Source organism: Rhopilema esculentum, chromosome 10, assembly GCF_057945365.1.
Source record: "Rhopilema esculentum isolate cy_ngs chromosome 10, ASM5794536v1, whole genome shotgun sequence".
Lineage (NCBI taxonomy): Eukaryota > Metazoa > Cnidaria > Scyphozoa > Rhizostomeae > Rhizostomatidae > Rhopilema > Rhopilema esculentum.
Window position 1 is genome coordinate 13,436,496 of NC_142824.1, and position 24,579 is coordinate 13,461,074.

A 24,579-nucleotide genomic window follows, 5' to 3' on the forward strand; every position below is an offset into this window, starting at 1 on the left:
TTTAAACATTCTTAGAACTGGATCATTAAATATATGTTTAAGTGTATTCATAACTCGTATTCTGAATTAGTAATTTACAATCAATATCTAAAGCAAAATTGAGCGCCAATAGCTTATGTGAATTTTTAGCCATTCCTTTTTAACAAAACAGGTTTTCTAAAAGATAGGTTTGAATCTTTGTTTGACCGTTGATCTCAAAGTTATTTCAACGAGTTGGGGCACATCCATTTAAGGTTAGCCTATGTTTACTAACGGAGTTTTGCAAGAAGATTTTGGATTTGAATACTTTGTACTTCCCTGGCCTTGCTGAATATTTTCCTTGGCTTCCATGAGATCGCTTAGGTATCATGTGTCCCTCTACATGAAAAAATTAAACATGTCTATTCAAAGGACAAATAAATGTGAGTTTCTGACAAATTTAATAGCAAACACTTATCTCTATTTTCATCTTTATTTTCCTTTTTGTTTTTCATTTGCCTATCGACAAGCCGCTTCGAATTCCCTTGTTTGCAGTTAGGAAATTTTTGTCTCATGAATGATTGCTATTTTGAAACAAATGTGCATCTTCGATACCCTGTGTGCAAAGTCAGTGTTTGATATACGCGTTACCCAGAGCCCCGTGAACCCAGGGATAAGATATTGTAGACGGCTGCTGTGGCGAAAAATGAGTGGATGCGGAAGAGGGGAAGGAAAGAGGCTCTGGACTGTTCTGACAAGATTCCATATCCTCGCTCAAAAGATATTTCTGAGACTATATAATGAAGTCTATGGCATCCAGGGAATACTAACGTCAGCCTGTTTGAAGTACAAGAAATGTTGTGAGAAGCTGGGAACTTCAGAGTTTGTATGCAGCGCGAGTATTCATCCGAGGTTATTGTTTAGCAATTTTCTCAAGGCATTTATGGGGGCATTTTGGGTGTTTCTCGCACATAGTTTTTATAGTATGAGCGTTATTCTGGTAAGAGGGTCTTTCAATCGTTGCCAGAGCTAAAACTCTAAAGAAAGTTAGTTCTAGTCGTGCTTAAAACTGTTTCAAGAACCAGCCCTATTCATGGGAGGGGAGAACTCTAGACTTAAAATTTTTTTTTCGGATAAGGTAGTCCAAGACACATAAAAAGCAAGCACAATTCTTCACAGGCGGAAATCTATTGTTTAAATAGGGAGCGCAAATTTGTCAGCGAATTCGCCAACAAATGAGAAAATACACTGACAAAGCGCTAAGAATTATGATCAAACTGACAATTTAGCAAAGCATGTCACCCCTGACATCTGTATTCTTCAGATGAGCTACTTAAGACAGATGCAGCTTGCTCATAGCACGATGAAATTGTATTATTTCATCCCAATAAATATTCCCTAACAACAAGTGCTTAAAAGGGCGTGGCTGATAAATTCTGTTAGTTACAAGACCGTTGTTGCAATGAATTTTTTCACATTCTTCCTTTGTAGACAGGGCTACAGCTAGAGGGAAAGGGCTGTGATTCTCTTCAAAAGAACTTCTGCTTAAAACCCGGGGGTGTTTGCCATCAAAGGGATACAGTTGGCCTATTTTTAAACCTGTAAGCAAATAAAGGATGAATCGCCAACATTTTAAGCAAATGGAACACGAGCACCTCCAATAGCTAGAAATGCCCCTGTCTCGAGAGCCCAAAACATGCATAAGCGTTTTTGTTTGCTATAGTAGAACTTGGGTGGCAAAATAGGCATTGGAGAGGTGTGCTATGGTCCCTTACTGCTCTCTTTAGGTACATTATCTCTATCTAATGGACTATTATCAGAATTTTGATCAATACTTCATTGCATTCAACTTACCCTGCACGCGAATCATCCTCATATTTGAATCATTTCTATCGTCATTCATAAGAAATTTTTGACCTTCAATTTTTCTTAGGCCGTCCAATTGAGTCATTTGATAAATGTGTGGGATTTTATCAGAAAATCGTCGATGACCCGTCACTTTCTGCAGACGTCATTCCGCGGTTCTACCTGACAGCTTCGATTGCAGTCATGTAAGTGATCTATCAAATTTCGTCGACTTTCTGGCACTTTCCTGTTGCGAGTTCGTCCATTTTTATATGTTCAGTTTTCAAAAGTTGTCAAGAGCAACCCCCGTATTTGAAATACACTCATTTTTTATAAGAAACTGGCTTTAAGAAGCGAGTACTGGACAGTCAGAAAAAATTAAGCAACTTCAGTACTCGAAGCAAAAAAATTAAGAAAAAATTAAATCGTGATAAAGCTGAGAACAACAAAACTTTGTAAAATCCAAGAACATTATTGCCCTGATGGCCTAGAAATTAAGACACATAGGATAAAAATATTCTTCCAACGTCTAAATCCAGCGTCAGAACGGAAGCAAATCTCTTGACATGATAAAAAAGGTAATGAACACTTCATAACATTATTCATGACATCATAATTAAGAAAATTTTAAGAAACAGTGTGTAATGAAATTTCCAGAACATTAAGGAACTGGAGTACTCAACATCGACATTTGTTTCTGTTAAAAAAGATGAGTATTCACATCTTTTGTTCTAAAAATAGTTTTTCAGGTTTGAGGACTTGATTTTTTGATGATCTAGACCTTAATTTCCACAGCTAGAATCAATTATCGTGCAAATAGTAGCAAATATTGCATAGGCCCATAGAATGAAGCTCATGAGTACTGGTGACCAGACTATTTTTTTGTAAGATTTTCACTAAGTTTTGACTTCTTTTAGGACATACTTTCCTACATTCACTTTAGCCCCATTATTTTCCTATCTGAATAAATTAGTTTTTCAAGGAGCTTTTTAGCTGTTCTTTATGTTTTCTATCGAAAAATTTTTGCCTCTTAGGTTGGCGAGGCAAAGAAAATGGCCAATAGCGCATTCATTTTATAACGCTGCTCTTGGTTTGTATCCTTCAGAAGTTATTCTTCATTCTAAATGCTTTTTGCGCGAGAATCTCCGGTGAAATTCAGAACAAAGGACAATTTCTTACTCGACAGTTTCCGTTATAAAGCTTGCTCGTCTAGACGACTTAGCTGATACATTTGACAAACGTAACTGGTCTCCAGTTCCTTTACTTTGTGAACTTTCTCTTTAAGACAGTCAATACTACCACAGATCATGTTGCGAGAGAGAATGTTGCGTTCTGTGCTCTCCGACGAAAGATGATTTTTTCTGACTCAAGGAAACGTCTTCCAGTATACGGAGCACATCGTGCATCATAATGTTCAGAGATTCTCCTTCGATTTTGACTTTTTACTGTAAACTTACGTTACATCTATTTAAAAAGCAAGGTGATATAGACAGGCACCTTGCCTTCATGAAATCGACGTTCAGCCTGAACACGTCTTCCCAAAACCTGTTTTTTTTTCATTTAAGCCCAGATCGATGATGCTCAGAAACTTCTTTGTTTTTGATTGCTTTTTAAAAAGTGTCCGGTATGACAACTTTGCAGATCTCTAATCCACGTTGTTTGATTTCCTGACTTTATTGTGTTGCACTGCTGATTTCTAGAAATAGAAGTTATGCTTTACAATTTGAAAAATAATCGTTTTTAATCATTAGGGTAAACAATTTGTTTGAATTAAAGTGGCCAAAAATAACTCTCTCCAACCTACAGGCTCTTATTGAAGTAGAATATGCACTTGATACCAAATAATATCAAAGCATCAAAATATCACAAATATCACAATAAAATTATTTTCCCAATGTAATTATTATCTTCTTAAAAGGCAAAAGTCCATTGCACCAAACGCTAGCGAGATTAATTAAGCCGGGCGTTCATTAAAAGCAAATAAAAGTACCTCACAATGATGTTTATTTTATTCACTTTTATTCATCGCCGACATGTTTACAAAATTTCATTAAGCGTAATTCGAGAAACTGAACGCACTGTTTTAATAACCAACCGCTTTCAAAGAATATTTAAAATGGCTTTTGTAAATTTCAAATTTCACTTCATTGCTACCAGTGATATTTGTATTGTTAAACAATAAAAAATAGGGCATTGAAACGAACTTCACAGTCCGTTATGGCACAAGGCAGTTAGAAGTTGCCAGACCTAACTCCTTTTCAGCATGCTTGGTACAGCCTTTTTAGCTAAAGTCCTAAATTCGGTTCTAAATTTGTTGTTATTTTACATGCTACCCTGCCCTAACTTCAACCTTCCCTGAAAGCCTAATTTTTACCATGCACGTCATTTTCTGATGCTTTTAATTTTTTCCTAGAAAACTCTATTGAATATGTCGCAAATCTGTTGATTAAATATGTGAATATTATAAAAAGTTACAAAAGTTTTGCCTGAAGAAGAGTTCAAAGGCCCTAAAAAAATTATGCCGTCCATGAATGAAGATATGCAGTTTAACATTATGAAAGGATAATACTTATATATAAAAAGAGCACAGTGGCCTGTTTTGCACCTACCATGCACTCATAATAGCATTTTGTCAACACTTAACGGCAAACTTCTGCATTTTCTTATATCTCTAAACGTTTTTCTTTCACAGAGCTGGAGCCTGGATACTCAGATCTCTTCCTTTACTGCCGAGCTTATGCCAAAATGACTGAATTCAATCTTTTATCATTTCGAGAAAACATAAATGACCAGAAAGAAAAAAATATCTGCAAAATGGTGAGAATCGTGGTATCTGCTTTATATGTAACACCGATTTGGTTTGAGATATTTGTATGTTATGCTGTTTTGTTGGTAAAAAGAACTCTGCTAAACTTAATAAGAATTTAGCCAAAGAAAGTCAGGAAAAAGGAAATGAGAAAAACTGGTAACAATAACTCATATCTAGAAATCTGTGTTTTCCCCCTGCTCATTTTTGGACTCCCCTTGCCAAAGTATTTATTTAGAAAATACCTTGAGAACGACTAAAATCAACTCACCGTTTCCAAAATTCATTTGGTCTGTCCTTTCATTAGCAGGTGCTTAGAAGCCGGAGGGGGCTGCAAGGGCTTTCCCCCGATAATTCTCAACGGTACTTTTCATCAACCCCATAATTACTTTTACTCTTTTCTTCTACAAGGTCCTGCTCTACAACGATTAATGAACGATTTAATTAGCCCGAAGCTTATAGACAAACTGTGCATCCAACAACACATAGACCCAAAATCTACACGTAAGAAAGTGACAACAAAATTGTTTACAATTTCTTTACATTGCTGCCCACCCCTCTCCCTCCTTGTCTTAGAATCGGTTGGCCTAGTACTGTGATAGCGTATTGAAATCGTCCTTGCCCTGAACTACCCTCACATTTGCTATTATGCTCTGCAGTTTCTGTATCGCAGTCTCAAATTTCATGTCGCTGCAGGTTTTAAAGAAGCTCAAGGTTATTACGCAGAAATATTCGATTCTTCTGCCGAGACTATACCATCTGCGGGCCTACTTTGCATATTTGTGCGGAAAGCCTTCCAAAGCAAAGTTGCTGATAGAAGACTGTCTTGTGGCCAGCCGAAGCATCGAGCCCATGTTCGAGGTTGACTGGGTAATGTCTAGCAAAGCTCATTGGTTTTCCAACGACGTACAATCGAACATAGGAGAAGAATATAATGGAAGATCGAAATTTGTCTTGCCTCGAACATAATATCAGAAGAGGCTGTGTATTGTGATGCAATATTAAGCATGTGGAATGAATTATAGTATAACTTATATAAATTAGTGTTTGAACATAAGTTTTTTAAAAGAAAAATAATTTTACAAAGCAACAGTAAATAATATTTCGTTATTGCCTTTTACGAAACCTAGTCAAATGACAGTCAACGTCTGATGATATGAAATCCATAAGGATAGAAAAGTTCTTCCAAATTATTTGAAGTTGGCCTAAACAGATATCATTTGGAAGGCCAATTTTTTTTGCTCGATTCTGCATTTTGTCTAGAATTTGTTACCTTCGTTATTGATCAATTCTATAAGATAAAAAGCTTCATTTTATAGATAAGTTTTGATTAAAGCACATTAATCTTCAGTTTCATTTCATCCCTGCCTCGTGGGAGGGGACCGTCAGAAGGGGACATGACGGGACAGAAGAGGTCTGGGGACCACGAAAGCAGGCATGAGGGGATGTTTTTGTGACCAAACAATAGAAAAATATAGGGACGTACGGAGACAAAGAGGACGAAAAGAAATAGGGGGAAAGAAGAGAGGGAAAGAGAAGAGGTCAGATGAAACAATTTGGGACAATGAGAAGGTGGGAGAGGATCGGGGAGAAAGGATATGTTCCGTACTTATCCATATTGCCCGTTTACTATTTAACGTAGAAGTTCTGCTTGTAGACACAATGAAGTCAGTGGTTTTTTTACTATAAAAATACGAATCTGTATCCCTTAGGTCCTTTAAGCAGCAGATCTAACTGCTTATCAGATCTTACTGCATTTGCATATCTAGCTGCTTATATTAATCCGCTAAAATCAGTAAGTCTAAAGCAATATTAATTCCCCAAACTTGACAAGAAGATTACTAATAAAGCTTTGTGATGTTAAACACCAAAGTCTAGGACAAACAGTTTCACAAACATCTGCAAACGAAGCAAAATCAACAAAAAATGTTCAAAGCAAAACTCTGCAATTTGCTTTTATGAACATGTGTAGTCAATAACTGACATTTATCATTGAAATTGTTTCAACAAAGCTCAGAACCAGAGCCGCGGAATTATAAGCAAATAGAATCAAAAAAGGCGAAAATTGAAATAAATTGCCCTGTTATGTATTTCTTTGCACCTTTTCTACTAGCCGCGTCGAAGGGAACTGCAATCGTGGCCAAAACTCCTTGACACTGATTTAAAAATTCGGCATGCTATCAATTGTTCCCAAGAGAAATGAGGACATATCAATTTCTCCCCTCCCCCCCTATATCAATGTTGGTGTCGTTTTAAAGCTAAATTTTTCAGCATTCGATTTTAGCCCATACAAACACCCCAACATTGATGTAGGGGGTAGGGGATCACGTTGAATAAGAACCCAATTGCATTTGGGAAGCAGTCTCACGAGTTTTGGCCAGGATTGTGGGTCGAGATTTTGGCCTCGTTCAAGAGTTGGCCTCGCTTGCCCGAATCTAATCGAATCACTTGCAGTTTCAGAAGCTGAAATTGTGGTCTGCCTTTTGCAGTCATTTAGCACCGAAATTTACTAAGAAGCTACGGTGAATGGAAACTGTACCGTAGGTAATTGCACCAACAGAAACTACGAATTGAAGAAATGGAAAAAGGAAACCTTTTACAATGCATGTTGAACAACGTCACGCCGATTGCTACAGCCCACTCCCTTTAACATTACACAGATTTCCAAGTACTCGGTAAAATGAATTGAATTGACAGACAGCCAAGGACGCTCACTAGACTCCTCGTGAGAGCAACTTACTATGTGACAAGCTCTTCTTTCCTTCCATTTGCTTGTAATCATCGGAGTCGACGAGACTCCTTCAACTCTTCAAGGCCTCAATACCGTACTCTTCTTTTTCTTCAAAGCGATGTCAAAAGTAACAAAGTAGCTTGAAGATAGGCGTAAATTGTAAATTGTGTAAATAGGGGTAATTGTAAATTGTATATTGGAAATTACCATTTCGCCTTTCGTTATAGATATTTGTAGTAAAATTAAACTCAAGTTAAAATAGGATTTTTTTTAGATTGTAAATATTGAATTGTAATTAGCATAATTTGTTTTTTTATAATTATCTCTGTAAGTATTTAAGTGGAGGGCCCCTTGAAAATCAACATTGCGGAAGGGCTACCCTCCTTAAACATTGAAATGAAATGAAATGAAGACATTCACTACTAGCGCTCTTTACTTCAGTAGCGATTAAAAAATATTCTTTTTCGATGAATGATTTGATTAAATTCAGGCAAACGAAGCAAATTTTGCTTTTTGCAAAACATAAACCCAAGGAATCACAACACGCGAAGTCTCGACCCAGTTCCCTTCGATGCGGTTAGTTGAAAAGGTGTAAAAAGTGTATTTCTCCTTTACACTTTTATAGGAAAAGGTCTCCCATTGGCTCTTAGTCTCTGGGCACTTTGCGAGATGTTTAAAAATAGAGTAGCAAAAGCGGGTAGTCCTAAAAGAGTTGTATGTTGGTTTCTAATGTTGGCTTTCTTGGGGTAACTCCATTTGTCGCACCCAATGAATTTGCCTCTGTAACCTTTTTAACATAGAAATATGTTCGAATTGTATTGTTCCATGTTAATCAACCAAAAAACATTTAATCATGTGAATTTTGCACACAAATTGTATTCATTAGGAGAAGAACTGAATTCTCTTGAATCTTCGTGGTCAAATAATATGGTTTTAGCCTTCTTGGACCGTTCTTTTATAACATTTCCAGGTAAATGATCTTTGCTGGATATAAATTATGTGGCTAAGGCTCAAGACTTATGTTATAATTTTTAGCTAATCGATTAGCTCAATTACGTCAATTTAACAAAATATTCCTCTTTCAGCTTTTACTTTCAGCTAAGTTATGGGAGAGGGCCCCCAAAAACAGAATTCGTCCAGTTTCTTTTAACAATTGACAAGCTCGATTCAAATTTATCTTACTCAGAGCAACAACAAGTTTATTTCATATATAAGGAGCTTCTCCTAGATAGGGCAAGCCATCCCCTACCCTGGGTACCAAAGCCGCAAAAATTTTGCGGCTCTGGTACCCAGGATAGCCGTCCCCCTGAGCAGGGTTGCCTCAGCAAAACTTTACATCGCGTTATTCTTCCTTTTGACCCTCGCAAAAGATTTTAGACACAACTGCAAATTTGCATGATGTTCTTAACTTTAAACAATGCCGGGATTTTCCAAGCTGTATGAAAGAGAACTACATTATTAAGATATTTTGAGATGTCTCAAAGGATATTATGAGCATCTGGTTTCCTGATTTTTCTGTTACCGCTAATAACAACGAACTAATATTCTCATATCGAAATTCTCAGATTCTAAGACATTTAATTCTCTGTGAAGAGACCTTTGCTGTTGTTAAGTCCAGACTCTGCAATAGACTTAAATTATTGTTTTGCAAATTGAAATCTGCATAAAGAAGTTTGAAATTGTGTCTTATGCGGCACTGATTGGACAACTTTACGGATCTTGTGCTTGCGTTTTTCTGATTGGTCAATTTCGATCCACATCTGGGTATATATTTTTCATACGATCGTATTCTGACGTTTATGCTCTGAGGAGTGTCAGACGATAAAGCTTTTAGCCAATATGTTACAAAATGTTTACTTTTTTCAAAGCCCTTTCCTTTATTGTACATAGAGCTATGATGAATTGAATGGATTCGCTGCCTAAAAGTTGCCTCTGTAATTTTGCCCCACAGATTTTTCCTTACAGTCGAAATTAGCGCCAGACAATACTTACAGTCTCTCATGAACACGCCAGACATTTCAAGGACCACAGATCTTCGATCGAATATGCTCCCAGAGGTTTTTTGCATAAAGAAATATTCAATGGGATATTACGCCATGTGGTTGGAGATTTTTCAAGACTTGATGCTGATTTGAGGAGTGAAAGTATGAGGGCTCGATTTTAGTTCGGGGAACTATAGTTAAAGTTTCATAGGCATGAAGAGTAGTACTAACATAGGGCAATGGTTTGAGTATGAGCTTTGGTAATGTCTCAAGGATTTTCTAAATCATAATGATAATTTGGTGAAATAGTTATGTTTTATTGGAAGCTGGAAGAAACTCACGAAATTTTTATATCAAACTAACGGTAATAATGCTACATTTGTACTTGAATAAGCATAAAAATGATTTTTATAATACCAGCTATTTGAAGCTAGTTATCCCTAATAAGAGTGGGCTAGATCCAAAAGAAATAATCAACTTTACAACTTCATATGGAATATAATGACTTCCAACACTATTTTTATAAAAATTGTTTCTGAATTTATACCAACTTTTTTACCTTTTTAATGGTTTATTGCTGGAAAAAGATTATCCAGATCCTCGTTCGTCTATAAAACAGCATTTTTCTCAGCCAGTGACCCTTGTTAATCTTTTAAAGGGTTACTGTGGTTTTTTTATCTAGAATATGATACCTAAAACCTAACTTGTCGATAAATTAGTTATTTAGAACTCGCTTTGAGTTCACTTACCCAGTATTTTTCTGAAACGATTCCTTCGACACTTTTAAACCTGATCTGGGCTTTTGTCATAATAGTTTTCGACCTTTATAGTTATAGTGCATGTGAACCTTCTGGCCAGTATTTTATCAAAATTGCAGGTTTCGTATTGCGAGCTATTAACAGGGCAAATAGGCCTTTCTATCAATAAAGTAGCTTTATTTCTGTTTTTTGTCAAAAATTGATCATTTTAGCTGACAAAGAAAAAACCTGTTTATTAAGAAAACGTTGTAAAAGGCTTCCGTTTTACTTTAAACAATGAGTCTGGCGCATCTTAGCTACAGAGTACAAATTAAGCCCCTTACTGTAGCTTGGCGAGACTATCTTATTTTTAAGGATGACTTTTACGTGCATTTGTCGTCTCTCACATACTTCAGGTTTTTCTTTTCTGATCCACGAAATTCATCTTAAATCATTGGATCGGCAATGCTTCCATTCTTTGAAATAAGTTAAACACTGCCTGTTCTACCATATGTTGATATTGTATCACTGAGGTGCAGAAATCATTGAATTTTTGAGAAGCATAGCAGCTGATGGGCCCTTTCCAAACTTATTTTCCAACGCCAACATTCATAACATCTACTAGAGGGTAAAGGCCGTTTTGGCTATGACGCAGATCAGTGATATCAATTGTGGTTTAGTGCACAAAAAGAACCATTCAAAGACTCAAATGCTGTATGTGGCACATTGCTGAATCTGACTCTACTTTCTTTATTTATTCTTAAGGGTGGCTAGACCACGCCCCCCACTTTTTTTTGCAAAACAGTATAGCTTTGTTCAAAATCTTTTGTTATGGATGTTGAATTTTCCCTTGCCCCCTTCCCCCCCCCCCCCCCCACTCTCAAACCTATGTCGGAGCCCATGTTTATGAATGTCTTTACTGATGTCCCTTTGTCATTGGTACTGCGCCCTTCTTGATATGGACTCCGATTCAAGTTGGAAAAAATGAAATGACCAACGAAAGAAGCATTACAAACGATTTTGCGAAACCCATTTTAATTTTGTGAATGGTTTTGAAAGGGGGAGGGGCATGATAGTGGCACAATTGAGATTACCAAATTTATTGAGCCTCATTCTTATCGAGCCTCGTTCTAAATGAAATCATGCCTTAAGAGCTTGCAGAATTTGGATGACACCTAAAGTTCAATCATTTCAGTTATTTTCTATTTAACCAGAACCTCAAGTTCAAAATGCAGAAATATTTTTATTCGGACGTTCGGGAGACCGGTGCTTACAATGTGCCACTTTTTTCTGTTTATTCAGCTTATGATTCTTTTTATTTGTGACAGAAGACATTTAATAACAACGCAAGTAATGGTAGATAAAAAATAAAATCGCTTGAAACTAATTTCAAGCTGGTAAAGACTTCCTCTTCTTTGCAAGCAAGTAACAAAAAAAATCCATAGAGCCTCCAAATGAAGTTGAGAATCTCCTTCGTAGTACAAACATATAAATACTATCACCAAGCGCATTGGCTTTGCACTAGTACCCTTTGCGTTGTGGATGAAGGAAGGACACTAAGAAAGAAGTGAATGTTTACCAAGGGCAAAAGGCATTTCGTCAGCCCGACCAACTAAATAGCACCTCAATGTCGCTATGCTCAAGTTCATCACACATAAGCTGCGAAATCAGCCCCTAAATGAAGTAAGACCGATAGAGAACCAGGTTTGTTACCCTTTCATTTGGCCTACCTACTCGTTTGTAGATTGAGATGCCGTGCTGTCGATTGAGCCACCAGCAACCAATGTGAACAATTCCTCCATATTTTTCTTTCCTATAAGAACACATGGAAGTATTGTAACATGCATTTATGCTTTTTATAGGGCTCTTGGTTAGCGGAACACCTCGAAGAGTTGGAGAGTATCGGAGGGGACACAGGCAAGGATATACCAACTCCAAATGAAAGGGATAACGGTAAGCCATTGATGTTTCGTTGTCGCTTTGGAAAGCGAATGGGTGTATAAAGGAATGGAATGTATTTGTGTACACAGGATTTTTAGTTGTCCTTTGTTGTTTTGCGAGAGGTAATTGTGCTTTTAGGGCTGTCCGTACATTCATTTATGGTCCAAGAAAGTCCACCTTTGTAGGCACCAAGCCAGGTGCAATTCACGCTGTATCCCAACAAGCATGACCGCAACAGGGGTAAAATCATGGCTCGTGTTTCAGTAAAGATGTAGCTAAAGAAAACAGTTTATAAACAAATATGATAATTTATAAAAATGTTATGATGGTAGTTTTATATTTCTTGGTTTTTTATTTTTGAATATGTCTCATGAAATCCTTAAACCACATGGTAATTTGCACCATTGGAAAGAAATTTGAAACAATGAATCCACTCCACTCTATAACCGGAGTTCATTTTCTGGTATTACGTGACCTAATCCTTTGCGACCTTGTAGCGGAAATCCTCTTTGCTGCCACAAATAACAGTTTGTGTACTCCGCCTTGAAACCCTACGTGCTGAAAACCATTAAGGAAATCTGTAAAGAGGTTTTCGCATCGATTTCAATAATGAGATAGTAATAGGATGGTTCCAAACTCACACGTTTCCAATAGTATGGCTGTAATTAGATTGTCAAAGTATTCCAAAATGCGATTTTCTTGTACGGGACCAATTTTCAGAGACAATATAGGCTATTTTTAATAGTAAGGTAAGATATTTAGCCTCATAGGGAAGGAGGGATATTTCTGGATTCGGGTATGGCACATGGTACAGGGTATTTCCCTTTAGTAGTGGGGGAAAAATTATATGCATGGCTTTGCCTTTGTTCTGGAACTGCAATTGGTAAAATGGGATGGGAATATATATAAAAGAGTTTGCCAAAATAAAGAAAATTTTAATTTCCTATGAATATGTTATGCTCTCCAGAGTTGCTTTTGAAATTTTTTTCAGGAAAATAGAATTGCAGACAGCCTTCAGGGTGGATAGCGTTTATCTCAGAAAAATGGTGTCCCAAATGAACAGTGTCCCTTTTTAAAGACTGCCCCATTGATATATCTTAAGTTTTGTTTAGAATTAGATTTTTTCAAGCGAACTTCACCATGTAGCTTTTAGGGGTATCTGGAAATCAAATTTAATCACTGAAAACATCAGATCAGACATTATTCAACTCACAGGCTGAAAAAAAATTGCATTTCTAGACAAGCAAGAATTTTGTATTATTTTAATAGAAATCTGAATTTGGGTTGCCATGTAAAAATATTCAAATGAAGGGAAAACCAAAAAACAATCACTCCTGTACAGAAGTAGCAAGGATTGCTGCTACTAGTTAAACAAATAAATTAATATTTTGTTAAATCTGTGCAGCCAGATTTTAAGTTTACTCTCATTCCCAGCTTGTACTGGCTTCCATGTTAGGCCATGTGTGCAGCTAAAACAAGTAATAGCTTGCACAAGCAGTTGTAGTTGTCCTAGAAAAACTGCATGACCAAGATTTGGGAAGAGAATGGAGAATAACACAATTTTCTATACACCGAAAGGGTACTTTGACAGGTAACAGAATCATCTTGAAAAAAAATCACTGTTTTTTGTTCTTTGACTGGGTGTGGATATTCCTTTTTGAAGCTAAACAAGATTACTGTAATACTGTTTTATCAGCTGGACTATTCTAATGTGCACATGGGTTTTTGTCACATCGAGTTAACTTTTCACAAGCCTCAATCCTACTCAGCTATCCATCCTTGTGAGGTCAGTAAATGAGTACCCAGGGTATTTGTACTAGAATATCAATCTGGGACATCAACTTTAGGTCCATATCAGCTACCACAACCCTGACCTGTGTTAACAAATAATCTTGCTTACTTCCTTACTTGCTCAATTTTCACAAGCCTGTTATTTTTTTCTCAGTAAAGCCGGAAGCAAGCACAAAACGGTCTCAAATAAGTATTAATGTAAGTTTCCATTGAGAATATTAATATAATGTAAACTCAAAGCTTTTCTCTTTGAAAACAATTACCAACCATGAGAGTGCTATAATTTTGCAAGGGTACATAGACCCCAAATAGTTAGCTATTTTCAATAACTATCTTTGAAACAGGGGGTGCTGTCTCTTTAATTAGACTAGCTAATTATCTCCTCTTTAAGATATTCCTCCACTTACAATTCTACCTGCTTCCATAGATTTTCCTAACTTAATTTTATATGTTTTACATAGCCCTTGTTGTTGTAAGATAATCAAGTAGTTTGCTAATTTCAATTTTGTTTCATTTGTGTAAAGCAGATTTTTTTAGTTTTTGCCTGTTTAATTGTAGGTAGTGGCATTTTATATTATAAAACTGAACTGAACTTTCAAAAACCTTTTTCCCATGAAAAAGTATCTCAAAAAGGGACACATCCAGTCTATAGAATAACACTCAAAGACTGCAATTACATTAGTACTTGTTTTTTTCTTGTGTCATCTGTATATCAACAAGACTGGACAATAAATCTAGCTCTGGTCAAAAAGTCTACAAAGAGCATCTGGTTGGAAGATCTAGTCATTGTCTGCTCTTCAAAATAGATCATGTTTTGGAAATAAGCTTCAATCTGTGCTCATTACTTATTTCATCCACGAAACTTGTTTCTATCTCAATTGGTTTTCAAGACATGCTCAGTGTAAGGTATTGCCATTATGTGAACACTCTCTTGATAGCATGTTTGCTTGTCAAGTTATTGGCTCTGTCAGTTTTGGCTTTACAGAAAGGAAACTTTTTACTGGTATCTTTTTATGCAACAACAGGTGGATTGACTTGCAGTTCAGTCATATTTTCCAAAGTTGACATGTATGGATTTCTTGCTCTATTAATTAGCTCTGCATACAGTCACTCGGTTTGCAGTCACAAATTTTCAAGCAACATTTGGTTGACTATAACCAGAGTCTGCTATACCAATTTGCTGAATAAATACTGCTAGCATCATTTGAATCAAACTTTGATTGAAAAACACAATTTTTTGGAATTATCAATAGTTTGAGTAATCAAAATTTTATTTAAATCAGTTATTTATAAAGATGAACATTTTTGGTGCAAAAATATCAAATTATCATGCTGTCAAATTATCCTACTTTTGCTGTAACTTTCAAGAATCTTGTTTGCTGTTTACTTTCAAAAATCTCTTTATTTGTTAGTTATTACTATCTCAGTTTCTTGTTTCTTTTGGACATGAATTATGATAATGTTGGCATGGATTTTTGACTTTATTTTATGGTGTGAACTGGTTGAATCTTTGATATGACTCATTGTATGAGTGAGCTGGTAAATTTAAAAAATAATTTTTTCATGTTTTTTTAGAGTGTGAATTTTTGTTGTGGAATCAATGCTAGTCCTCTGCAGTATTTCACATCTATGGTTTCAAATGGCTAGGCGTTTTTATGTCTAGGTGTGTTATGTACCACTCCCTACTATGTGCTAGAAACAGTGTTGCTATTTAAAATTCAGTGGTGTACATTAACTTGTCAGTCTGTGAAATGGGGATGAATGGTTGTGGAAAATATGATTTACGTGGGCATAGCTGATACTAAATATTAAGGGGGTCGTAGTTTGGATCTTGTCCAAACATTATTGCCTCTTTGAAACAGTACTTTCCGAATGGAGCCTGAAATGCAATAGATTTTGCCCAAGGAAGGGGGGTTGCAGCCTGCCAAGCCCCACTGTCTTTCAGGCCTATGCACGTTAATGAACAAGACATTTGTAAAGTCTCCTCTTTGCTATCCATGATCATCATATTGATAAAACCAACTGATAAAAATTCTTGGAAAAGAGTTTCAACATAAAAGATTATGCTTGTGTAACAATGCATTAGATCCAGAAAACTTCTTTATCAAATAAATATTTTCAAGGAAACAAAACACAACCTTGTGATTTTGATTGTTTTGTAAATAAGTTTTTCTTTTTGATAAATGTTATTTTCAGTCCTTTGTTGAATATTATGTAAAATATTTAAATCAGTAACATGGGAAAGATAGAATTATTCTGTTTTTTGGTACTGTTTTTTTTAATGAAAAGAACCTTGCAATTTTAAGGGGGGACAGAGGTGGCACCAGAAATCTTCCAACAGAGGGGTTTGAGCTTCCGACAAGGGGGCTAAAATTACTGAAATATGCAATTTTTGTACATTACTTTGTCAAATTTGCTCCGACAATAACCCAAAATGTCTTCCAATAGGGGGGCTAGATGCTTCAGACAGAGGGGCTGTAGCCCCCTGACCCTCCCCTGGTGCCACTACTCAGGGGGGCTCAAGCCCCCTTTTAAAAAGCAACGGTGGCTATGAGCCTGTTAATAGTCTGTGATGTAATAATGGTGTAACAAACTGTTATTTCAATCCTTAACATCAGCTTTCTATTTGTGAACAGCAAAAGTATTTTGCATCAGTACATACTATAATTACTGGTTACTCATTGAGCATTAGTTTATGTAGATACTGCACAATGTCAACATGTAGTCAATTATTAAAAATTTTGGCAGAAACACTAAAAAATATTAAAAGATGAGAAAGCACAATAGAACAACAGTGGCAAAAGTTGATATGCATCATTCTCTTTTGCTCCTTTTGTGTGAATTGTTGCCACAGCTTGCATTATTTTGACATTTGACAGTCATAAATTTTACCTGCTTGCTTTTACATATTAAAGCCAATTTATTTAATATGAGGTAAAATATTCATTTCCATTGCACAAAAACTGTTTTGAAATAGTTAAATGGCTTACGAACTGACCTTTGGTATTTATTATTTTTTATGAGTATTTGCAAAACTGTGTATTTTATGCCAAACTAATTGTTTTTAAAATACAGCTTAACATGCAAACAGATTATACTTTTCCGAAAGATTTTATCTATGCTTTCATGATTTGTGTGGTATGTAGGAAGCAAAGATGTTCTTTGTTGCTTAAAAATCTGAAATATTATGTTTTGATCTTGGCATATAAACATATTTTAACATATTATTCATTGAAAATTATTCACTCTACCAGACTCCACAATAGAATCAACTTTTTACAATACAGACATTAGGGCCAATCTACAAAGCAAATATTGAAATCATAGAATTAGTAAAATGTCTTGTAATTTGCTCCCCTGATTATTATGGCTAGAATATGTGTACCGGCAATCTTACTTCAAAATTTCTTACGTGTTTATTAAATAAATTTTCTCATTTATTCATTCATTATTTTCAAATTAATTATTGAAATGTTCCGTCTATTAAAGGTTTTTCCTGCAGCTCTAGAAGCTTTTGAATGTTTTGATTTTTCTAACATACCCCAAAAATTTGTGTCAAATATTTTTATCCATTTGAAAAATTATATAAAACCTACAACCAAACTTCAAAGTTATATTTTGAGAATGTCGTCAACTAGTGCCAAAACCTGAAAAGGCGCAGCAAAAATACACTACTGGCTAAAATTAGCAGGCCATCTTGTAGTTCAGAAGATATTTGCCCATTACCTTACGTTAATCAAAATTTAAACTATTATTTGTAAGTTTCTGAAGTACAGACAGTACATTGGTTGTTACTGAATATATTCAGTGTAACTTTATGGGTATCAACAACAAAAATTATTCACTCAAAATATATTTCGGTAGCTGACAGAGCTTTATTTTGCTTAAGTAAATGCCAAAACACGCCTGTTCATGCTATTGAAGTGGTTTGTAATATAGTCCATGGGAATTTTTGTGTACCTGGAAAATGTCATAAGAATCCGTTCATCGACCTATTGTGAATAAAATCTGTCAAAGTAAAAGCACAAATAGTTTTAAGCATTCGTTTCAAAAACCGCAAAACCACAATGATGTCAGGTATGATATTTCGTTGAAAAGTACCTAAATTTCCAGTCAATAAATCTTTAAAAAGTACCGTAGAATGTAACCACGGTGAAATGGAGGAGAGTTGATGGTGTTTTGTAAGCTCTTGAGGCCCAAGATACTAGATTATTTTAATTTTTCGGGGATTATTTGAAATTCTTTTGGCAGTCTTTGCTTTATCTTGCCTCATATTTTTTCATTTAATCTCCTTGGGAAGGAAAGAAATTTATACCTTTAAATCCACCGGTAAAGCTAGGTTTTTTTAAAGTGAATCGTCGAGAATTTCCTCGTTTTTCCTTCTAATCTGGTATTTGCACGAAATTTTCTTCTGTTGATATTTTTGCATTGAGGTTTAAGAAATATATTTAACATGGGCCTTTTTGGATCTTGGTTTATTTGGAAGTGATTGATATTAGCCTTAATTCGCTTTTAACTGTCCTTAGCAAGGCCTTCGCTAGCTATTATGCTCAAATGGGGTTTCAAGATCAAATTTGCCGGCGAAGGGGGTGAGCAATTCTTTATTTGCCGGCATTTTGACATTTTTCAATTTAAGAGGGGTTTTTAAAGAGAGAGATGATTATTGGAGAGGACTGCTTAAAGGATAGGAGAATTTTTTAAGAAGGCGGGATTATTAAAGAGGGGGCTAAATAGAGCTTTTACAATATTTTATGCTTTTAATTCTAAGATTTATGGCCATCTCTTTTCTAGGAAATGGGAATAATAACAATTTTCCAAGTCTCACTGGAGAGCCTCACGTCTTAGAACCGCTGCTGAAAGAACTTCGTCTTGAAAAATACTCTGAAAATGCAGGAATAAATTACTTAACTTCATCAAGGCTAGAAGTCTTCTCAGAGCAAAGCTTAAAAGAGAAAGAACCCGAAAATGACTCTAAAAGAGATGAAACAAAGGAAAATCAACCGTGCTTTTTGCCTGTATTGGAGTTTCCAGCTCGAACTTTTCCAAGCTCGACGGATAAGAGAAAATTGACTGATTTTAAGAGACGCAAGGTAGAGAGTAGCAGTGATAGCTCGTCAAGCGATGATGAATTGAAGGAGCTGTGCTCCTATAGTAGCGCTAAGCTGAGGGCTTGCTCAAGACCCCCGGATAAGATTGCTGCCGTGTCGTCATCTTTTGTTGTTTGCCAGCGACGTAGAAACAGAGGCCCTTCGCCAAGACTTCAGACTATGCCAAGGCCTTCAATTAACTTCGAGAGGATGCAACAGGTAAGATTTCTTTTAAGCATTATTTTCTGTTTTTCTTTTATTTACCTTTGGTCATTAAATTAAAAATTAAAATTGTTGGCCGCTTTATTAACTGTGTATTAATGAATGAGCAAAGATTTCCAGCACCAGTTTAGTTGATTAAAAATGCATTTTCTTTTCCCTGCTTCCCAGCTTCCAAGCTTCTAACAATTTTTATCAACGGTGGTAAATAAGCCAAATGACCCCTTTTGAACTTGCATTTCAAGTCACTTTGGTAAAATACAGAGTGTAGTTTTTGCCAAAATACAGAATTAATGCCCTATCTTTGTGCCCAAATAATTTCACAAGTTAGTGAAAACCTGGTAAGAATTTTATTTGATTTATTGCAGGGAATTTAAATATGTTTTTAGTTTGTTTCTCTACTTTTTCCGTTTTCTTTTCTAAGCAGACCATGGTGTTCAGAAAGCAAAGGAGCAGAGTCGTTAGAGTGAGGGTAAGTCAAGTTGTATTTTGTTGAAGTCAAATTATTATTCATAGTTTCACAAAAAGCAAGAATTAAAAACTGCTTGGTACAGATTTCTGTAACCTTAGTCAAATGAGTCAACAATAAAACATCAACTGGCTTCCAAAAATATCTCTTGGTACCTTATGAAAATGTAGTTTACTTTTGAAACGAGGTGATGTATGTTGGGCTGTGTATTTGTTTTGTCAATATACATATAGGTACTATTTAATGGATATTCTTAAAAAGAGGTGCTTCTGCTCCCCTGGTAATTTTATCTGCAAATTTTATGATTCAAAAAAGTTAACATTGTTCATGAACTTTGGTCTGTCTCAATATCTGCATTTTCTGTCCCACCCTGAAAGGTTAAACTCCTCTGGAACCTTTAAAAGTGTTTGTTATTTTAGTCTCTTTGTATTTCTTTACGTCAATCTAAATTCGCAAGAGTATCACATGGTTTTTACTCAGTTTTCAATTGTATTGTACTGTATTGTATTGTTTTGTATTGTATTGTATTGTATTTTATAATGTGTGATAAATGCGTTCAGGAGATGAACAAATCAACACAATGTGCTGAAATACCATAAAGTATTTTCAACCGGTGGGGCAGATCTAAATATTTGGCTGTTTTTTCAAAGCTTATGTAATTCATTCGCTTTTCTGAATATTTGTTCAGGTTAACTGAATCTTTGCGAGAAAAAGATTAAGAATTAGAAAGAAATAAAATTGTTAACGATATTTGGTTTTTCTCGCATAAGGATTTATAAAGAACCTTTGAAAGTAATACTGCGAGTAATTTGCCGCCGCATAATGCTGGAAATTACTTATTGATTCAAAAATGAATGTAATTTTAGCTTAGAAAGTATTTTAAGAGAAATGTTGTTTTTGAAATCTATGGTAGCAAACAGTTCAAATCATTTATTAAAAATACTAATTCATGGTACTATATGAATTATTAATGGTAGGCTATTAAGCGATCAGAGAATATATTTCAAGAAATCGCATACCTTACAAGAATAGGATTTATTAAACTGTGGTAATAACATAATATATTTTTACAGGCGAAAATTGTTTTCACATAATAAACTTTTTGGAAACACCTGTCAGGAGAAAGGTGACCTGGAATGAAAGGGAGGATCAATAAGTGAAATTGAAATGTTTTGCGCTCACTTTTCAAATGAAAAATCGATGTTTGTTCATTATTGTCAAAAGTATTTTACGATTTATTTCTGTGCACTCGAAGGAAAGTATCGTCCTTGTAACATCTGATGTTGCCGTGGGAAGATTTATTTTAGTTGGAGACAGGAGAAATAAGATGCTACGACTTTTTATGCGCTTATAAGGGAAAGGTTCGGAAAAAAGCTAGGTGAAAATAAACAAGATGAAACATTTGAAAAATGAAGATTTTTAGAGGGAGGGGGGGGGGTTAAAAGTTAAAAAAAGATAACTCCAGGACAAGATAGAAAAAGGTATACTTTAAAGTGACGGAACCGAGGAATCATTTACATTCAGGAAATCGGAGATTTATTTATCGTGTTTGAAATACATACTATTCGTTCTTGACTAATTTGCTCTCAAGACCTTCAACTAGGCTAAAATGAAAGCTAATTATTTTGAGAAATTTTCGGCGGTACAAAATCTGAAAGTGTCTTTGAAAAAGCAAGCATTTTACATAGTACTAAAAGCTTTTTCGTCTGACTCTCCTCAGAGTAAGAGTAGAAAACGACGAAATAGGTGTTCCATCTTGTTCTTTTAGACCCCCACTGACGCTTTATACTAAGGAATGTCAGATGAAAAGATTTTAGTATGTTGTAAAATTTGTGTTTTTTTGAAGCCATTTTCAAATTTATACCGCAAAAAATGGTCGAAGTGATATTTAGAATTAGCACTAAGTCAAAGCCATTGAAGCTAATGATGTATTTGTTTTTGTTGCAGACCCTGCCATCCATGCAAGCAGCCTCGAGGCACTGTGACCCCTCTGTCCTTGGTTTCAAGCCCATCACAAACATCAATCCGTGTATCAATCATTTGGCCCCTGTGGAGGATCCTTTGGCGTTTTAACCTGTAAATATGGAAGTAGGGCAGATACAGTTTTATGACAGTGGTTGTCATTCAACGTGCATCACGTTTCGTAGGGAACCGTTGTTATAAATATCCTATATGTTAGCTCTGTCATTGTGGGAACATTTTAGGCGAAATGTTATCCTTTGTTTTAAAAGGCAAGGTTAGTGAGAAGTATTTTCATAACATGTTGTCTGCGAGTTGTAAAATTTCGTCTAGCTATATGTTGAAAAAGTTTAAAATAGCGGAGGGGTAATTTGAGCCCCCTTGCGCCAAACCGGGCCTAGTATTTCTGCAGTCATTCGAGTGTTATCGTAAACTGTTACCGTTAACGTGATACCAGCAAATTCCATGTTTTGCGACTACAACCCGTGGTTTCTACTAGTTTCCTAAAACAATCGTATGACTGGGTTTACAGAAGTGCTTAATGGTTTGCCTAATACCAAATATTTTGGTGGATGTTGACTTTCTGTATAAGACGAGGGCAAGTTGGAGAAAACGTTCCCGGAACCACTTTGCTAATTTGCATATTCAGAATAATTTACTTAAATTCTTTTGGGAAATAGACGCGATAGAATGTTGATTTTTCTCAAGAGAGCTAATTTATTTGTCCATTTTCGGCAGAAAACGTTGATTTCTACTCGTTTTAGTACCTTTGGGAATTAGTTCCTCGCTCTGAAGTAGTACTTTGACAATAAGAGGCTCTGTTGATTTCAGTTTAACAAATTCCATCGACTTACAGTCCTTCCTCCCAAAATCCTTTGAATCATCAGCTTTTTGGGATTTGATTCGTGGCAATTAATCAAGAATGTTTTATCAAGCTGAAACCTAAAATCATTATGAACATTCCCCTGTTCAAAATAAGGCATTGAATATACATTGAATAAGATGGTCGTATTTGGCGGGGATTTCTCTCATCGTATGCGTCAGTTTGCGCAATTTGTGGGATTAAATGCCTCGCAAGTGGAAAACAGTGTTATTAAACTTTGATCATGGCGTCCGCAAAACAGTTTATTTGCTGACCTCGTAACGAGAACACACTTAACCGTTTGGGATTAGGATTTTATGCACCAAAAAACCCGATGTTTGTGCTGTTAACTGTGCATATTTTCTCGCGTTGTGGAGTATTTTCTCAACAAAATTTTTAAGGCTTGGTGAATTGTAACAAAAATTCTCACATTGGAAGTGCACAAGGTGCAATGTAGTAGCTAAGGACATTGTAATCTGACGGAATAGGTGTTTCTCTATTCCTTTCGCATCCTTTTCTTTGCCAGCTTAAAATGAAATGTAAATAGTACGGAATATGCGACACAGTAAACCTTCGGAGATGCCCGCGAAATCGCGATAAAATATGCACATGTGTTTTGCTATCTGCATACAAGATGGCTATAGTTTTAGCAACGTGTAAATTTTGTACATACAATGCAATTTCTTTTGCATTTACAGAGTTAGTAAATTTAATACCCGTTCGTGCTGTTTGACCAGTAGACTTTCTTTGAAATTTTTAAGATTCGTACCAGCACCCCCTCCCTGCTCCAACCATGTTGTACATATTTCTGTAAATCGAAAAAAGCTCTGGCTGCCAAAACTCTCGTTGACAAACCAAAATGTTTCCTAAAAATAAGCTACCTTTTCTAATGGTATATTATTGAAATAACCAAAAAATACACTTCACAATCATGGACTGCGTTTTCAAATTGATTGAGAGATAAAATGCAATACAACATTAAAAAACCAAATTTAACGTCCATAGCTGTATTTAATGTCATGCTATTTTATAATACATTACTGTAAATCCCCTCCCCCCTTCTTTCACAAGCCAACCTCTTTGTGTTTTCGTTTCTTTATCATGTGGCATGCCCTGTACTTTTACCATGGTTCCCGAAATACTGTCCTTGGAAGATTTTGTAATTAGATAAAATTATTTCTACTAAACAAAGACGGGGACTATAAGGGAAAAGTTTTACCTTTTCAAATATCTATCGAAGTTACAAATAAAGTATGTGAATATGCGAACTTAAAATGAGAAGAATTTCACAAGCAGATGTGCAACATGTTGTTTTGCACCGAGTTGCTCTGCTCATTCACTGCCCAGTTTTGAGGTGTTTGTTAACACGTAGGGAACTTGTTTTTCCCCTTCAAAAGCACCAACCGTCATCATTATTGTATTATACCGTGTTATATATTAATCGTTGTGGTTCCTGTCATCGTTGTTGTTGTTATTAATTGTTATCCAGGTCTCCTCCGTTTCAGTGGGCTTTGTTGTGATTCCATATTTGTATGCGCTGTATGTTTGTCTAGCACATTTAGAACAAAATATAAGTTATAACACATTATATAAATGGCAATGCAAGTGTTTTGATCTGCGTTTCTGACTCTCTAACTAAAAGGACCGTCTCGGCAACTAGAATTTTCAATTTTGGAAGGTAAAGATCTCAAAAAATGTTATCCACAATGAATTTCTTCTCTAGTTGCAAAGTCGATAGATATTCACTTCATAGGTACCAAATTATGACATCTGAAAAAAAGTGTCATTATTAAATCTTTCACCATCAGCAACAAAAGTTTGGCAATCAAAACTTAAATTTTCTTCCGTCAGCTTTCAAAAAGTTTGTGACAAGCGAACGAAGATTTTATCTTCATTTAGGCCACAATTCTGGATCTATTTTGACTAACCTATGAAAGAAAGGGTTGCCATTGATTCATTCACGCGTCCAGTAAACTTCAAAATTTATATTCCCACGTGAAAGTTAACTATTTTGATTTCTTCTTACTGCCATCCCCTTCCCTTCCTGTAGAAGTCCAATGGTTAATTTTACCCCTTTTCACTTCAAGGGTGTGTGAAATGATAGTTGCTTGAACGTCTGGTTCAAAATGTTGTGCTGGCATACTTTACATCAATTAGTTTTCATTAAACATAAAACATAAATTAACATAAAT

General features: G+C 35.6%; 2 protein-coding genes across 3 annotated transcripts in view; both read left to right on the forward strand.

Moving 5' to 3' along the window:
- LOC135686812 (adenylate cyclase type 10-like) overlaps positions 1-7,844 on the forward strand; it is a 36,393-nt gene extending 28,549 nt beyond the window's left edge. The window contains exons 28-31 of the mRNA XM_089110892.1: positions 1,892-2,009; positions 2,838-2,893; positions 4,496-4,620; positions 5,306-7,844. Coding sequence (XP_088967018.1) covers positions 1,892-2,009; positions 2,838-2,893; positions 4,496-4,620; positions 5,306-5,578 — 572 coding nt within the window. The 3' untranslated portion in view covers positions 5,579-7,844. The remainder of the gene's footprint in view (positions 1-1,891; positions 2,010-2,837; positions 2,894-4,495; positions 4,621-5,305) is intronic.
- A 3,715-nt stretch (positions 7,845-11,559) lies between these two features.
- On the forward strand, positions 11,560-23,987 carry LOC135689599 (uncharacterized). Of its 2 annotated transcripts, none has more exons than XM_065206888.2 (5): positions 11,560-11,763; positions 11,922-12,012; positions 18,583-19,097; positions 19,522-19,569; positions 21,514-23,987. In XM_065206888.2, the coding sequence occupies exons 1-5, from the start codon at positions 11,695-11,697 to the stop codon at positions 21,637-21,639; spliced, it is 849 nt and encodes a 282-aa protein (XP_065062960.2). In that variant the 5' UTR covers positions 11,560-11,694; the 3' UTR covers positions 21,640-23,987. The 2 variants fall into 2 exon arrangements, with proteins under 2 accessions (XP_065062960.2, XP_065062968.2); XM_065206896.2 differs by having other exon boundaries at positions 19,525-19,569.
- The last annotated feature ends 592 nt before the right edge of the window (positions 23,988-24,579 follow it).

What these genes read in the sequence shown, in the direction of transcription:
- LOC135689599 (XM_065206888.2), top strand. Translation starts at nt 11,695, where the DNA reads ATGCTCAAGTTCATCACACATAAGCTGCGAAATCAGCCCCTAAATGAA. An exon ending in TAAGACCGATAGAGAACCAG is followed by an intron (nt 11,764 to 11,921) that starts GTTTGTTACCCT and finishes TGCTTTTTATAG; the next exon opens with GGCTCTTGGTTAGCGGAACA. An exon ending in ACTTCGAGAGGATGCAACAG is followed by an intron (nt 19,098 to 19,521) that starts GTAAGATTTCTT and finishes TTCTTTTCTAAG; the next exon opens with CAGACCATGGTGTTCAGAAA.